Here is an 18,406-nt window from a genome sequence, read left to right as displayed (position 1 = left end):
CTTGTCACCATCAGGACCCACTGCGTCTTCTTCCAGACTCAGCCCTCCGGCCAAGCCACAACCTGTGTTCCCCCCACTTCCAGGAGATTTAACAGTCCCAGCTCTGCCACTTACTTCAGTGGCCACCGCAGTCCACCACCACTCCACTGGCGGTCTGGGGGAGGAAGGGAGGGACCCAGGCCCACCCACTTCTCCAGATCCAGGCCCAGGGACCCTGTGTGCAGTGACCTTGCACCGTCTCTTCCCCCTACTCCTTATCTGTCTTCCCTGGGCCCCTTCCCCACAGCCCCCGTACCTCTTCTGCCCTTGTATAAGGGTCTCCAGCTCATGCAGAGCCCCAGCAGTCAGCTACTGCTCTGTCCAGGGTGCTGCCTTCCTTTAGCCTGCAGGACAGTCAGCCTTCCCGCCCCGCCCAGTCAAAAATATAAACTCTGGGGAGGTATTTCAAGTCAGAGCATTTTCAAGTTTGATATGGCTGAATCCTAAGTCACTTTCTATGGGAGCATTTACTCCGCTTAATAATGAGTACTTTCCTTCCTTCTTAAAAATCCATGTTAACTTTGGTCACTGACCAAAGTTCAGAATCTGTAAGCTGTAGAAATCAGAAGATTCTCCTTAATTCATTCATGCCTTTTCTCAAAGTAAATATAAAATTAAAAGCAGAATTGTGAATGGCCTAGTTAACTGTTTTCCTTTCAATCAGAACTTTGCTGAAAAATGCAAAAAAGAGAAACTAGGATATTTGTCTCATGGAAATTAAAGACTTTTATTGACAATCTATGCAATGAAAACTGTCTGTAAAAATATACAGGAAGGGCCCTATTCAGACTGGGTTCTGTGTGCTTGCTTCTGTGTTGTGGAAGCCAATGAAAGTCATGAATTTGGCTTCTAAACACATTCAGTTCATTCAGAAAAAAGTTTGGTTGAGCCTTGGAAAAGTTCTGAGATCTTTCCATGTGGAGAGCTGCTCTAGGATGGAGAATTTATTTTAATTATTTTCCCCCAAAGAATATTAATCTTGATGCATCCGTGTAAGGAGCAAGTTGGTTCAAGTATGTGGACTTCATTTTGTTTCAGAATCTATCTTTTTTTGGGCTGTCCTCCATTTTGAAATGCCTTCTTGATGGACATTTCCCGTTCTTTTGAGCATGATTTTACTGAAAATTACGCTGAATTGGCGAAGCTTTTGTACATGCTGCTTCAAAAGGGAGTAGTTCATGTCCTTACTGTGAAGGAAGCCCACCTAGAGCGGATTTATCCCTTAGTCACTATTGGAATTGATGTCAATAAGTCAATAATGTTACCAGTGGAACTACCTAAATGGGTTCATAGGAACCAAAGTGTATGAAGAACAGTAACTCTGGAAACATGTGTGAAGGAAAACAGCTTTGGGTATACATGTTGTCTCTGGACTGGTGGAGCATTCTGATGAATGCCTGAATGCATTAGAAGGTGAATACCACTATCAATTAACCAGAATAGGGTTTAACATCTTGGCAATTGTAACTACCAATGAAACTTTTTTATGTGTTCGTAGCAGGTGCCCTCCATTTAGGGTGAATGAGGCATGTTATTGATCATGATCCCTACCTTAATCTGTGCCTCTGCCAGGTAACACACATTCAAGGATGGGATGTAGATTTCAGGATGTCCTTAGACAACTAGGAAATAGTAAAGCAAAAGTATAGCCTTTATCATCATCTCCCACCAATGCATCTGGGTATCAACCTGATGGCATTGAAGTAGTTATTGCATCACTCAGATATGCTTGAGCATCTCAAGGAGATAGAGAAGAATGATGCAGAGATGTTGCTCACTGTAAAACATACCACTGATGAGGTGGTGAGCATGCTCAAAAGAATTGGAAAGGACACTAAGAATTACCATTGGTGAGAATTTGGTCAAGGTTTAACGTCACATCCGATAGTGGTCATCTTAATGGTCCAGGGAATAATAGTAATGTACCTTGTTTTCTTAACAGTATGAGTCAAGCTCAAGTTTAGTGCCCTCTAGCAAGAGTGTCTGTACAAAGTGGGATACCATGATGGATTTATTCTCCATCAGGGTACCAAGGAGGGTACTGTAAGGAGCAAGTTTGGTTCAAATATGTGAACTCCATTTTGTTTTGGAATCCATCTTTGTTTGGACTGTCCTCCATTTTGAAACGCCTTCTTTATGGACATTTCCCGCTCTTTTGCACTAAAGGTGGGAAACCAGAGGCGGGAAAATCCGGAATCTGCCTAGCAACAAAAGGGTCTATATATGCAAAACCAAGGCAGGTCAGGGCTGTTTGCCTGGTGACAATGAGAGCACAGGTGGTCTCTTGAGACAGAAGAAAAGCAGCAGTCATGCCCTGAAGAAACATCACTCATACAAAAGAAATACTGAGGTCAGTTAGTGGCAAGCAAGTATAATGATAAGTGTTGAGTGTCCCTCATCGAATGATAAATTCAGGATAGTTAGTCCTTCAGCAAACACAATTCACAAAACAAAGGTCTTTCTTCATGGCTTTTCCATTGTACTCTGGCTCATTCCTCTTGGTATTGCCTATGCCCAGTGATGTGTTCTGAGTAGATGGGTAAAGTGATTTGTAACCCCATACCTGCCAAAATGACCATTTCCCATCATGCTGAGCATGTAGGTGTTCTTATGCAAACACAGTCCCCCTCCCATTAGTAAGTGTGTGTGTATGTTTGGGTTAATAAAGATGGGTGTTTGTGTTATGAATATTACATTATTAAATTAATGCATAAAGTTTAAAATATAAGGATTGCTGTCAGTGTGCTGCTGGTGACTGATCATTGCATGCAGAACATAGCCATTTAGTATTGTTCTAACTATATGTTTACGGTTGGGGTACTTTTAGCACATGCCCTGCCTACAAGTTAAGGGATTTATGTTTTGATTTATGTTTAGACATATTGTATCAAGGGACATTGGTTATGCTAAATAAAGAAAATATTCCTGTTTTGGAAGAATACTGCCTGGGTGTCTGTCAATTCTATCTGAAGGTTGTAACGTGTCTTTCTAAGGGTAACAGGTCTAAGCTGTACTGGAAAGTTTTTCCTGAAAGTCTTTTCCTGCAAAACCCTGGCAATTTCTCTAGGGTGGGCCCCCTTTCACCTTGCAAAAACAGATAAATGAGTCTACTAAAGGGAACCTATGGTAGACTCAGGAAGGGGCAATAGCTGAGCTATTGTGTACTCTGGGTCTGTTTTGGGGGGTAATGTTGCCCCCAAAAACATCAGCACCATTGGTGTCTGAGATCTGCTCCCAGGTATGCAAGGATCGGCCCTGCCTATCTCTGAGGAGGTGGCCCCTCTTTCCTGCGCCCCTCATGTGAGCTGGGTTGCCTTCCTGAGCCCCATTCTCTAACCCTTTCATGCAAACTGGGTCACTGGCCCCCAGGGATTGTCTGAGCCCTGCCACCTCCATATGCATGCCAGGAGCTGGAGGCCTCTACCCATCTACGAGGGTCTGACTCGCTATCTCTATCCCCTCATGTGAGCCAGGATTTGGGGAAGCCTGGCCCTCTGGATAAGATTTCAGACCAGCAATACTCACAGCATGCACCAAGAACACACTGCTGATGGTGGGGTGGGGAGATGAGAATGAGTTATACTGGACACATTTCAGGCTATGTACACACTGCAGCTTCAATTGATATAAACTGTCACTCGGGTGTGTGCTCAGCCCTAAGCAATTGTAAATTATGCCGACGTAAGTGCTGGTGTGGATAGCGCTATGACGGCAGGAGAGCTTCTCCTGCTGACATAGCTTCGCCCACTCACGGGGCAGGGGTGTGGGTGGAATAACTAAGTCAACAGGAGAGCTGTTGCCTGTGGGTTTACAGCATCTGCACTAGCAGTGCTACAGCAGCACAGTGGCTGTAATCTCTATTGTGTAGCCATAACCTCAGAAACTCCCCAACACTGAGAAAGGGAACACAGTCACATGAAAGCACAGCTTGCACCATTCAGAGCTATTGTTTCAGGTTATATTAATCTCCGTTGGGTATTCTTTTTCACCTGAGAACATCTCATAGAGGTGAATGGGCCACTTAACACCTCTCTGAACCTGCAGTTTTGATGTGTGAAATTCGGCATGGACAGAAATCTGAAAATGAAATGTAAACCTTTGGGGAAAATCTGCCTGTCAAGGTTTTTATTTATTTGGGAGAAATGTATTCTGAGTACAACAGAATACAGCAGTCAAAGCGCTGAAACTATTTTTGAAAGGAAAATAAACTAGACATGTGAATGTTCACTGGGGGGAGGTTATGGGGGTGCAAGAGTAGGTAGTGATAGGGGAGGAGCGGTTTGGGTCTGCTGTGTAGGAGGGGGATAAATGGGAATGGATGTAGATTTAGGAGGAGAAGATGGGAGGCATTGAAGAATGAGTGGTAGCAGAGGAAGTTGAAGATTTAGGGAGCGGGTGGGGGCTATCAGCCCTGAATTCTCCCCGTGTGTGTGTGCTGGGATCTGGGGAAGCCTTCACCTCTGCAGAGGTCTGAGGACCCCTCCCTGTTGCTGTGTGCACTGGAATCTGAGGGACCCTGCTCCTCTTGGGGTATCTGAGCCCCTTTCCCTGCCCCTTCTTGTGAGCAGGAATCTGAGTTGGGGGAAATTCATGTAACACAAATTTAAACATATGAAATCCAAAAAAATAAGTTAAGGCATTCATCACTCTGTGTGGGATGTAGGGGTCTGGTTTGAAGGAGGGGAAGACTGCCTGGCTGGGGAAGCTTGGCTGAAGCAGGGCAGGAGTCCCAGCTGGGGTGGGTAGTGGGAGTTAGGGACCCAGATCACTGTGAAGCTCTAGCTACATAACCAAAGTAGGGTGTGGCCTTCCTGTACACTGCTGTCTCAAAGTATACATTGCACCATAGGACAGGAGACAGCAAGGATCAACTTCTTATGTGTTAATGGCTTTTATAGTGCCAATTAATGGCTTAATGGGATGGGAAGGGAAGTGGGATCTGGAAACGTTGTTGGTGGGGGAAGCTATATGTTGTGGGGCAAGAGGGGGCAAGAAGAGACACACACCACTCTTCTGTCATACACTTAGTTATGTAACAACAATGTAATAACACTGTCATTTGGGGACATAGACCATGAATGAGATTTCTCTCACCAGGACTGTTAGCAATTACACATTGCAAACATTTCAATGCATGACCATTATCGCCATTTCACTATAACATAATGTACCAGGAGAGGGGGTGGAGAAGAATTGAGGACTCATATAGCAACTGTGTGGCCTAGTGGAAAGACCACTGGATTGGGACTATTCCTAGCTCTGACACTGACCTGCTGGGTGACCTTAGGCAAGTCACTTCACCTCTCTGTGCCTGTTTCCCATCTGTAAAATGAAGATAATGATGTAAAGTTCTTTGAGAACTTCTAATTAGAAGCACTATATAAAAGTGAGGTCTTCTGATTATTACTTAGCCACAGTAGCATAGCAACTGCAAACTCCTACCAACAAACATTTCTGTTTAAAAAAGTAAAATTAAATGGCAAAATCATGTATGCAGATAAAGTTGCCTGGTGAAAACTCATCCCTTACAGAATGTCAAGTTCAGCAAAACTCAGACTTCTGAAAGCAACTCCTAACATACCTGACAAACTCGCTTTCAGAGTATTTATGCATTAAAAACATCATGTAGAGCCTTTAATGAAAGCTGGCATCACACTAGTTATGAATAGTGTCAGAAAATGTATGTGCTGCTATTAATTATGTAAGGAGTATATCTACCAGAAGTATATTTTTATAATCTGGATTAAGGCAGATTTGACAAACAGGTTTCTGCCAGACAAAGGATGTTGATTCACCTGTCTCTGTTGACCCATATGTAAATTAAACACTGTTAGTTAACACAGTCAGGAATCATTGCCATACTAAATCAACAGGAGAATATAAAATCAGCAGGGATTACAAACCAGTGAGGTTAGACAATGATGTTTGGGAAATATAAGTAGAAGGCAAAAAGAAACCACTTTATCCTGCACTGAGGAAGTAAACAGCGAGTGTGTTAACAGTCATGAAAATGGGATCCCAACCAACACTGGCTGGGATGAACCAACCAACACTGCAAAGGGGGTGAAATAAGCTTCTTAAGACAAATAGTAAGCATGTTAAAGTTTTATTTATTCTCTGGGAATTGTGTTGTTTTTTATATGTAACCCTTCTGTTTCCATTATCCTTACTCACAATCTCTTAAATCTTAATCTTTGATAATAAATTTATGATTGTTTTCACTATAAATAATCTCAGTGCTGTAGTATTATACAAGGAGCTGATCCTGATCTGATTCAAGCTGGTGTGCATACTGTTTCCTGGGAGACAGCATACCTGATATGACTGAGTGTTCAGTAGATAAGGGGAACACTACAATGGGATGCTTCAAAGGGGCTCAGGGAATGAGGTGCACCTAGTGTTAACCTGCAAAGAAAAGTAAGGGCTGGCATAGCCCAGAGGAGATTGTTTGGGTAGCTAACCGATTGGAGATGTCAGGGACTGACACCCAGTTAAGCACCAGCAAGACTCTCTCTCTCACAGGAGACAGGGGAAGTAACAAAGTGACTCTCAGTCCTGGGAATCCTAACCACCGTCACACCTACCCTTTTACAACCCTTTCACACTTCCATACAGAATATCATGAAAGTCTGTGCTTTTCCCTACTCATGACCAGGGGTGCTGAAACAATTTGTATAGTGGGGTGCTAAGAACCATTAAACCAAACTGTAAATACTGTATATGATGGAAGCCACTTCAAGGCAGGGGGTGTGGCAGCACCCCTAGTTCCAGCACCTATGCTCATCATAAAACAAGAGTCTTCAAATATATTAAGGGCTGTTATAAAAGAGGACTGTAATCAATTGTTCCCCATGCCTACTGGAATTAAGACAAGAAATAATGGTCTTAATGGATAGCAAAGGAGATTTAGGTTAGATGTTAGGAAATACTTTCTAACTATAAGGGAAGTTAAGCTCTGTAATAGACTTCCAAGGGAGATTGTAGAATCCACATCACTGGATGTTTTTAAGAACAAACACCTGTCATGGATGGTCTAGGTTTACTTAGTCCTTCCTCCGTGCAGGAAGCTGGGTTGATGACTTCTCAAGTCCCCTCCAACTCTGCAGTTCTGAGATTGTATGGAATGCAGACTGTCTGCATCTCTTTTGACATTACCCTGGCAAGATCCCAGTGTCCTTCTAATGATACAGCCCTGTACTGAAATGATACAAACTCTAACCTCAAGGTATATGTGCACTCCTTTGATAACACAGGTGGGTGGAGAGGGGGAACTGAGACCCAGATCTCACATCACAATCACAGCTCTTCCAAGCTGTGTCAGCTTATTCCTCTTCTCCACCATGCAATACAGATACACCTAACACCAAGAATGCAGCTGGAGTGCATGCAGATAATTCCCAGTGGCTATTGCCAGCTCCTGTGAGGCACAGTTAATGTTGTGTGGGTGTTCACCTTAACTCTGTATTCTGTGGTTTTCCAAAATTTTGAGTTTTGCTCAACATGACATTCTGGAAGGGCCCAAGCTAGCAGAGGGACAATTTGAACTGTGCATTAATGAAGGGTTTTGTTTTGTTTTTTTTCCATTTAATTATTTTTTTTGTTAGGCATTAAAATGGGATCTGCATTTTCTGTGTTATCTGATTGTCAAATGATACACATCTGTTGTAGTATTCCACAAAGCAGCTGAGTTTTTGTTTTTATATTTAAGTGATTTCAAAAAGAATTAAGTGACTGATTGTTCATTGCTGTTAATAAAGGACCAGAGTAATCCCCACTACCCTGGAGTTTTCTTTTATTGAAGTATTGTCTTTGTTTATCTTGTGCACAAGGACACAAATTGCTCTATAGACATGCTCCAGAAAACATCTAACTGTAATGGGACTAAATACATGCTTAACATTAAGTATATGTATGTTTGCTGAATTCAGGCCTAAGAACAGTTTTACACGATTGGATCAGTGAATAAACAAAACTGATTTTAGAAGCCCCTACATTAAATCGGGTCTTCCCCTTGAAGTAAACACGCTCATATTGCTGCTACCCTCTGGATTTTGCTTTCATCAATTCTTATTCATTTTTTGTGTGGACAATCCATGTAAAATGAAAACCAAACAAAAAACCCATACAAAAATCCAGTGAAAGGGTATTCTGCCCCAGTCTTGCCAACATCTATATACATACTTAACTTAATCCGCATGGCAATCTTAGCAGTCAGGGTGTGTACAGGTATGCTTGTTAGAGGGGTAAGGGCCCAAGCGAGGCGTTTCAGTGGCGCAGCAGGAGTTTGTGTTTAGTAAGTTCTAGGCAGGGCTGGGAAAGGATTTGCACAATTGATTAAACACTTTCGCCCGCGCGCCACACCACAGAGCCACGTGTCCAACAACAGCCTTCAGTGCAGGACCTGCAGGCCCGCCATGCACAGCAGCCCCATCAGCGCCGAAAGACACGAGGGACCAGGCCTGAAAAGGCGCGTGCTGCGCGGCCACCGCCGCCGGCTTCCAGAAGTTCCACTTCCACTAAGCCCAGCCCGCACGCGGACTCACACACCCCACCTCGGCTGCCGCAGCCCCTAACTCATGTCGCGCGCGCGCGCGTGCGCACTCCTCTTGTTCCCTTTGGCCCCGCCCCTTCAACCGACGGTGTGCGTCTCCGGGAGCGTGGGTGAAACCGTGCGGGCGCCCGGCTGCGGCCCCGCCTCCCTTTTCCCAAGATGGCGGAGTACGACCTGACCACCCGCATCGCGCACTTCTTGGACCGGCACCTGGTCTTCCCGTTGCTGGAGTTCCTGTCCGTCAAGGAGGTACCTGGAGACGGCGCCGACCACTCGCCCCTCGCGGGCCCGCGTGCACCCCCGGCCGGCACGTGGGAGGCGGGAACCAGCTCCTGGGCCTTCGGCCCGCTTCCTCTCGGGGGAAGGCGGTAATGGGGCCTGGCCCGGCGCCGATCGGCCCCCCTTACGGGCCGCGGCCTGAGCGATGGGCCTGCCGCACGGGCAGCGTTACCGCGGGGCGGGCCTGGGGCACTGCGCAGGGAGGCCGGGAAGAGCTTCCTGGGCTCTAGCGGCCTGGCCCGTGCAGGCCGGTCGCAGCCACTGAAGGAAACGGGGCGGCGGGCCTACCTGCTCTTCTCCCCGTCACCTCCCAAGGTGGCGCGGGGATCCTTCCCCTGTTCCCCGCGGGCCTCGGCCCCGTCCCTTCGCAAGGTGGGGTAGAGGAGCCTTTCCTGCCGCTCCCCGGAGCCCTGGGTCCCGTTTTCTCACTAGGTGGAGCAGAGGCTCCTTCTCCTCTTCCCCCAGCTCCGCGCAGGCCGGGGTCCCATCCCCTCACAAGATGGGGCGGGGGATCCTGCTACTCCAGGGCCCTGCAGGCCTGCACTTTTGCGAGTCGCTTCCCCGTCCCATCACATGCGGGGGGGGGGAGACTTCTCTCATTACATTGTTTTGTGTCTGTATACCTTTCAGTGATATTGAGGAACCCTCTGTGTCCCCCAAGGCTTTGTCTGCTTGAGGGTTTTATAACCTGATTCCCCGACATCAGTGTACCTGCACGGTTGTAAACTGTGACTGGCAGGCTCATCCAGAGAAATTTGGGGCACCAGTAAATGTTGGGTGGGGGCCCTACTTTCTCCTATTTCACTTTATTTACAAGACATTTGATGTTTTGGATAGGTTGGCCACTCAAACATTCTGGCACTTCCTGGGACAGGCCTGGAGGTGTGACTTTGCCCCCCTCGGTATGGCTTCGTGCACAGAGTTTGTGTGAAGTTATGCAGTATGATTCATGGCTGCAGTTTTGAAATGCCTGGTCCCCTGCACTGTGTGCATAAAATCATCTCAGCATGGGCAAAGTAGCACACTCTTAATTATGGCATTCCCCTGTCTGATACCAGATAAAAACAAATGTTGTTTTGTGAGAGTACTGGATGGAGGGCTAACTTTAGAAAAGCAGGACTATCCACTTTAAAACTGGGCAGATGGCCTGCATAGTTTTGGAGTTCCGATACAAATGTCATCCATTTCGATCCATCTCGTCAGTCCCAGTGTAACTGTCCTTGACAACACCCATTAATTTAAAACAAAACGACAACTACTCATAAAACTTTCTAAAATACTTGTTGAAATCTAAATAAGGTGGACTTTTTCTTCATAGAAATCTGTTGAAAATAGGTTCTGCTTATAGTGAATCTACAAGAAAATTGGCAGAGTCCATAGAATAAGATAATACTCCCATTGAAGTCAGTGGGAGTTTTAGGTGTACTGAATGTCTTATTTTTTTAAAAAACCCAAAGCTTTTAAAAAGTACAAAAAGCCCACATGATGTAATTGCTTAATTTATTAAATGTAGAAAGGTACATTTTAGTCTAAAATGCAAAGCTTGCAATTGTGTAGGTAAAACACAACAATCAAGTCCACAGAGGAGCAACTGGTTAGATCTACTATTCTTTTAAGTCTATCCTTAACCATCAGTGTGGTTTGTCCATCTTTTTTCAATGCCTTGCCTATTAAGAAATTTCACAATAGACAAATCCAAATACATTAAAAACATGCTCAGTTGATCCCAATGTAGCTGGAAAAGAGGGCACGTCTCTTTAAGACTGACAAAATTTTGAATTCACCTTTCAGTTGTTTTTGATGTTACTGCCACAGTTGTCCATGGTTTTGATGCAGTGAACTGCAGTATAGCCTCCATGCGGCCATAAGTTAGGGTAGAATGGAAATTTAGCTCCCCAGTTGTTGCTAAAAGATATGTGAGGCTACATACAGATTTGCTACAGGCACTTCCAAAGTAGGTAAACAAGCTACCATAATGCCAGATAATTAAACTACTCTTAAAGTAAACTGGTTGTGTACAACTTAAATTTTCAGGTAAATATTTATATATAGCCAGAGAACATCACTAAATTGTAAATTTGACTTTTGCCAGGTCTCTTTAAGATGTGCTGTAACCTTACGGAACAGTTTTGAGACACTTTTAGGCTATGTTTACATTGACGGTGGCAAATTTGCTGTTGTCAGATCGATGTATCTGGTTCGATTGAGCAGCAGTGAAGACACGTTCAATCAATCCGGAAGTCGATCTAATAAAACCACCTCCCCAAAAAGCATAGTGCTGCATCGACAGGTGCGTATTTCCCGTCAGCGCAGTGGAGTCAGTGCAGCGGAAACAGTGCACTAAAAGGAAGTTACTAAGTCGACGAAAGTTACACAAGCGACGCAGAGTAGTTTGTGTAACTCCTGGCGACTGCTGTCGAATTTTCCGGCAGTGTAGATCAGGCCTTAGTACACTATTTTTTGAAGGTTAGGACCTCAACTTCTACAGTACTTCACATCCACAGATATGATAAACATCTGTGGATTTGCAGGGCTCTAAGCATCAAGCTGAATATTCTTTGATGTTAAGATTTTTAACATTTTAAATTTTACGACTGTAATGCAACATACATTATGTCATATTGCCATCATAGGAGATACAAGTAGTCCATAGGCTCTCCCACTAATCGAAAAGAATTGAGGATTTTTGAAAAGCTACATATATCAAATTTAAGGTCCTGTTATTGCCACCTTATTCATAAATAAGCAGAGCTATCTTTAAAAAGTAATCAGATGCTTTATTTAAAGAGTGTTTCAGTATGTCAAAATAAATATTTTAATTTATTGTTTCAGATATACAATGAAAAAGAATTACTTCAAGGAAAATTGGACCTTCTTAGTGATACCAACATGGTGGATTTCGCCATGGATGTGTATAAAAACCTTTATTCAGATGAGATTCCTCATGGTAAGCTAGATCATAAGTGGATCTGTGGATTTTTGCAATCAGAGCTTAAAGTAGCTGCTTGAGTGAATGAAATTGTGAACTTCTTGTCAAACGCAATTTTACTGTCCCAAAACAATCCCTCGTGGTAGTTTTTTGTTTAAAACATTTATCTTTTAGTCCTCCTTTCCTTTTGACCGCTGTTCACTTGGCACCATATTCTGGCATGGTTCTGAATACATTGATAGTTGGTAGTAACTTGTATACTAGTACATGGAATTTATGGAATAAAAATACCAGTAATAACATTAAGGAAAGATGATTAAAGAAAGCAGGTACATTGTTTAAACAAGGTCATTGTCACTAATATTGTAAAATATTTTCTTTCATTTAAAAATTTAGAGAGTTTCAAAATGGTATAAAAGAGTATTTCATGACCAGTAATAAAGATTTTGGGATTAGCATAACTCTTCTGGTGCCATATCATTGGTTACATAGCTATGTTATACATATAATATTGCACAGTTAGGTGCGTGGGGTGTGTCGGGGTGGTGTTCATGCTTTCCTTTAAAACATTCAATCTTGGAAACTTTAGAGACAAGGTATTTCCATTATAGTGCTGCCTATGAATTTCATGTCAATTGTGACTGAGGTTTAATCATACATGAGGAAGTTCAAAGTTATGGTTCCTATGTCATATATAAAAACCTAAAACAGGAGAGAGAGAAAAAATGTTCTGTGACGGGGGTATGCTTTCACCCAGTGTCTAGGGGTTGAGAGTAATGGTCAATTAGTGTAACTTAATAAATGTTACTTAAAAAACTGTTTAGAGATGATTAAGATTCCAAAGTCAAGTACTGAGAAGTCAGAAATGACCTCATCAGTCTTCACAGGATCACATGCAGCTTGTTCTACAAGATCTCTGCTTCATGGGTTGTGCAAGATGGACAACAAATGAGACAGCGAGGAGTAGAAAGAGAATATTCTCTTTTATTTAAGGCACCAGTCTGAGACCAAAGAAATCTGGGTTCTATTCCTGGCCCTGCCACAAACTTTCTTTAGATATTGGGCAAGAATATCATTATACAAACATGCCAACGGAGCAAATTAAGGTACAAGCAACTTCAGTTCTGGTATTTCCTAACTTTTCTGAGCGTCCAACTTGACGATCTTAACATTTTTATTTAATAGTTGAATTCAGTCTACAGCAGACCATTTCAGCTGATGTGCAAGTTGCTAGTTGTTTAATTTTGTTTCACTTCAATAGCTTGCCTATTTGTAGGAATGATTCCTTGAAATTTATGAGTTCATATCTGGAAGAAAGCTGAGAGAATAAGGTTAGTTGATGGAAAACCTCTGTCTGCATTCCACACACAATCCAACTACACTAAATACCTTTTTAGACATTCCCCAAAAATTCTCCTTTTGTTTGCATTTTCTAGAACATGTAGTTTTTTCTTGAAACTAAACTATTCTATATCCTTGATAGTTTGATATCTATTCAGCGATATTATTTTATATTTCTTGTAGTAACTTGGAATACAGATTTCTCCTTTATGTGATGATTCAAATGTTAACCATCATTAATTTTATCTAAGAGTATAAAATAAAGTTTACTGCAGGTAACGCTATGATTCAGAGTCAAATACTATTCAGGACTATTTGCTTGCTTGGTGCTCTGTGCGGGAGATCTGATCTGTGGTGAACTAAGTGCTGCACTTTTATCCACTTAATTTTCTTTCTGTATAGACTACTTCCATAATACATAATTATAATATGTGTAGATTACATTCATATACCAAAATTTACCATGAAGGCTTATTTGGGCAACAGCTACTCTTTCTGTTAGCTGAATAACTGTTGCCATGTTTATAAATGAGTTGCATTCTTAAGAAACTTTACAGTGTTAATTAAAGCTAGAGGTTATTTAGTGCAAATACATGAAATAAATGCATTTGCACACATTTAATAATTATACTTTATTCTGCCTTCCTTACCTTCAACTTGTTCAGCTGCAGGAGTCACAGAATAAACATGTTTTCATATAATCAGTAAGGTAACAGAGTGGTTTCTGTTTTGCCCTCCCCTGCCTCCCCCCCTTCATTTTTGTCATCAGAAGAGTCACCTGAAGGTGGGGATAGTTCCACCATATTGAACTATCACTTATCAGGCAAGTGATTCTCAGGTTTATACTGGGGTTTGAATTACTCACCATTACTGCCTTCATACACTAGACTTGGTTCTCAAATTTGTGTTGTGATTATGCACAGGATCATTCTTATGTGGCTACAGCACTGTTTGTCCGGAGTGGTTGTTGGGACACCTTCATTCTTTTCATTATCTTTGTCTCCTTGCTGATTTGGGTGGCAGATCATTTGGTTCCATAAAGTTCTATTCTCATATAGCAGTTATTTGTTCCACGGCATGGTTTATTCAAGCAGCTATTTAAATGCTTGTTCTATCTCACATGGTAGCATTGGGTGTAAAACTATAGTGTTCTGATTATTTCTACCACATTAAACATTATTTTGCAGATTAGGCTGCTTATTAGCATTTTTCTTCTTACTTTTAAATTAACTTACCAAATATGTTTTCTGTCAGAGTTCAAGTGCTTGCTGAACAAAAATCTAACTTAGATTTGTAGAAGATTTCTTCTTAGTTTCAATTCAGCTGATAATTATTCCATTCCCCCTTGAATATATGGAGCCTTTTCCCTTTTTTTGCTTTTCACCTTTGCAAGTGTCAGAATCAAACAAACCTATCCAAAATGTAGTTTCTTCCTTCATGATACATAAGAAGTCTTTTAAGTTGTCCACAACTGGTTTGTAAAACTCTCTTCTACAGAGAGTGGCTTTTTATTAAGCTAATCACTTATAATTTGAGTCATAGATGCCAAGGCCAAAAGGGACCAGTGTGATCATCTAGTCTGATTTCCTGTATAACAAAGGCCATAAAACTTCCCCAGAATAATTCCTATAACACATTGGTTCTCAAACTGGGGTTAGGGATCACGACACGGTTATATGGGTGTCGCAAGTCCTGACTGGGCTGTGAGCCCCGACCCCGGCTGAGCGTGGGGCTGTGAGTCTCCCTGCTTCCTCCAGTTGGAGGAACATGGGGGAGGGGAGGCAAGCAGGTGATACACAGATACTGCTCACCCCTCCCCCAGTGATCCTCCACAACCGCCTTATGCAGTCCAAGTGGGGAAAGTGACCTGGATCCAGGGAGTACTGATGTTGCTCCTTGCTTACCCCCCACCACAAACACACACACAACTTCCTAGGAGTGTGTGGAAGAGCAGCTTTCAAGGTGGTAGCAAGCAGCAATACTAGCTGCTCCATGCATGCAAATCTGTTTCCCCAGGTGGGCACAGGAAGGGGTTGCAGGGACTAGGGATGAAGAGGGCATAGTGTAGGGGTTAGAGGTGAAGAGTGGGGAGGCCATGGGGGCCAGAGGCAGACGCGCATGGGAGCAAGGCGGTTGAACTCAGAGGCTTGCTTTGTGAAAGGGGTCACCAATACAAAAAGCTTGAGAACCACTGCTATAACATATCTTTTAGAATAACATCCAATCTTGATTTAAAAATTGCCAGTGATGGAGAATTCATCAGGACGTTGGTAAGTTCTAATGGTTAATTTCTCTCAGTGCTGTGACTGGGCAGGGGAGGTACACTTCAGTTCCGGTTTGAATTTGTCTAGCTTCAGCTTGTGGCCATTGGATCATGTTATATACCTTTCTCTGCTAGATTGAAGAGCCTATTATTAAATATTTGTTCCCTATATACCTATTTATAGACTGTAATCAAGTCATCTCTTAACCTTCTCTTTGTTAAGCTAAATAGTTAGCACAATCACTGTAAGGCATGTTTTCTAATCCTTTATAATCATTTTTGTGGCTCTTCTCTGAACCCTTTCCAATGTATAAACATTCTTCTTGATTTGTGGACACTAGTACAGTACAAAGTATTCCAGGAGTGGTCAAAGCCAAATACAGAAATAAAATAACCTCTCCTACTCAAGATTCTCCTGTTTATACATCCCAGGATTGTATTTCCCTTTTTGGCCATAGCATTTCACTGGGAGTTCATGCTCATGTGATTATCTGCCACAACCCCCAAATCTTTTCCAGAGTTACTGCTTCCCAGGTTAGAGTTTCCAATCCTGTAAGAATGGTCTGTGTTTTTTATTTCTAGATGTGTATGTTTATATTTAGCTGTATTAAAAATGCATATTGTGCGCTTGTCTCCCATTTACCAAGCACTCCAGATCACTATGTATCGGTGACCTGTTCTCTTCGTTATTTGCCACTCCCCTGGTTTTTGTCACCTGAAAACTTTATTAACGATGATTTTGTTTTCTTCCAGGTCATTGTTAAAAATGTTAAATAGCATAGGGCCAAGAACTGATCCCTGTTGGGGCCCCACTAGAAACACCCATTCAATAATGACTCTCCATTGACATTACTTTGAGACCTTTCAGTTAGCCAGCTTTTAATCAATTTAATGTGTGCCATGTTAATTTTATATCATTCTATTTATTTAATAAAAATGTCATGCAGTACCATGTCAAATGCTATACAAAATCATGTTACCTCAGCACTATTACCCCTATCGGTCAAGCTTGTAATTCATCCAAAAAAAAATGAAGTTAGTTTGGCAGAATCTATTTTTCATAAACCCATGTTGTTTGGCATTAATTCTATCACACTCCTTTAATTTTTTACATAAGAACGGCCATACTAGGTCAGACCAATGGTCCATCTAGCTCAATAGCCTGTCTTCCGACAGTGGCCAATGCAGGTGTTTTAAAGGGAATGAATAGAACAGATAATCATCGAGTGATCCATCTCTATTGCCTAAATTTTTAATCGTTGTGGCAGTTAATATGATTTGACTGAGGAGACAAGTGAGTTGAGGTTTTTAGATGCAATGGTACTCAGCCCTCTACCTGATTCTACATCAGACAAATATAGGCTGCTTGCTAAGGTGTTAACTTTATATTGAATTCTTTCTTTACCTAGCTTTGCGTGAAAAGAGGACTGCTGTTGTTGCACAGCTGAAACAACTTCAGTTGGAAACTGAACCAATTGTCAAGATGTTTGAAGATCCAGAAACTACAAGACAAATGCAGTCTACTAGGTAATATTTTCTTTAATGTCCTAGACATTGTAGGAATCCATCTTCCCAGGTGCTTTATTGGACCATTGTAAAGAAGCTTTCTAATTCACAGTCGTCAGTTTGAAGCTGCAAACTCTTCTGACTAGTAGTTTGATTTGGTCATTTACACAAAATGCCTTACTAAGATCAGTTAGCACTCAATAAATAGGGGATTCAGAGTGACTTACATTTTTCAAGGTCTGTTGCCGAGATGCTTAAGGTTGGCACGAAGTGAATTTAAAGCAGCCAGATAGTTGTGCTGGAAAACTTCCCTTGTCTAGGATAATCTGTGTGAGAGCTCTACAATTTCCTGCATGAGGGGAGGCAGAAGAGGCAAGGGTCAAAGCTCCGCTGTGTCCGATTTCCTGCTGGCTTTAGGCATAATAGAGAATCAAGTCCTATGTATCCTGGAAAGCCACATAAGGGATATTTGCTGGTGTATGAAGGTCCATTTTAGCTACCTAAAAACCTCAGAGTACTGTGACATAAGTTGGTGAAGCTTCCAATGTGGACAGATTCTTGACATGTTCTACATGACTAATGTTTTTATAAACTGCTTACTAAAATGTAATATTGTCATCCTTCTTCTTGTGGAATTGTAAGATTGTGCCAGTTAGTATGTACTGAATTGGTGCGTATATCAGACTTTATCCTCTTTATTTTTATGTTAGCATTTTCTTAATATGATGTACAAATATACTGTTGTGTGTCATGCATCATTGTGAAGGGTCTGCTCATGTAGTTTAGGCTTCTGGATTGTTAGCTGCAACTAAGTGTTTCTTGTTACATGCAGAGTTACACAATACTACACACTAGATATGTCTTTTTCTTATATATTGTGTATGGCACTGTTGACATTCACTGCAGTAGTTTTGAACTGGTGGAACAGTTCACGTTTATTGAAGATGAATTGTAATGTCATAAGTAAAAGCTGGCTGGAAGCGGGGTGAGGTGCCCTGGCTGCTGCAAGCCCGGGACGGCTGGTTTTCCAGCTGGGAATGGGGAAGCTTCAGATGATTGGTGTGTCCGGCTCCCAGCTGCAAGCTGGGACCAGGGAAGGTGCGGGTGGCTGGTTCCCGTTCTGGGCTGGAACTGGCAGCCATGTCAATTTCACGGTTCAGCCTTTTAATTTACATAGCTGCCTGGTGGGGAGCAGGTAGAGAAGATCGCTGGCTTTCTCCCCTTGCTCTCAGCGGGACCAGGAACCAGCTACTCCTCTGCTCACAGCACTCCACGCTTCTTACCCGCTCCCAGCTGAGAAGTCGGGGCTGCTGGTTCCCAGTCCCGCTCGGAGCTGGGGCCAGAAGTCGGGGAGTTTCTCCACCTGCTCCTGGCCTGGGGAGCCATGTGAATTACACAGCAGAGCGGAGAGTGGAGAATGGCTTTCCTCAGCTCTGGGCTGGGACTGGGGAGAGGAGAAGTCCCCACGCGGCTGCCCCCAGCTGAGACTAGGGAGTGG

The 18,406-nt window shown here is 42.7% G+C and overlaps 1 protein-coding gene across 1 annotated transcript in view; it reads left to right on the top strand.

Annotated features, from left to right (window-relative positions):
* Positions 1–8,694: 8,694 nt before the first annotated feature.
* The window catches only part of EIF3E (eukaryotic translation initiation factor 3 subunit E), a 51,753-nt gene continuing 42,041 nt past the window's right edge, over positions 8,695–18,406 (top strand). The window contains exons 1-3 of the mRNA XM_067537391.1: positions 8,695–8,839; positions 11,702–11,816; positions 16,812–16,929. Of these exons, the coding sequence (XP_067393492.1) occupies positions 8,750–8,839; positions 11,702–11,816; positions 16,812–16,929 (323 nt within the window). The 5' untranslated portion in view covers positions 8,695–8,749. The remainder of the gene's footprint in view (positions 8,840–11,701; positions 11,817–16,811; positions 16,930–18,406) is intronic.

Source organism: Emydura macquarii, unplaced genomic scaffold (assembly GCF_026122565.2).
Source record: "Emydura macquarii macquarii isolate MOO-44397 ecotype Brisbane River unplaced genomic scaffold, CSIRO-AGI_Emac_v2 contig_383, whole genome shotgun sequence".
NCBI classification, from domain to species: Eukaryota; Metazoa; Chordata; order Testudines; family Chelidae; genus Emydura; species Emydura macquarii.
This window is presented reverse-complemented; position numbering and strand designations above follow the sequence as displayed.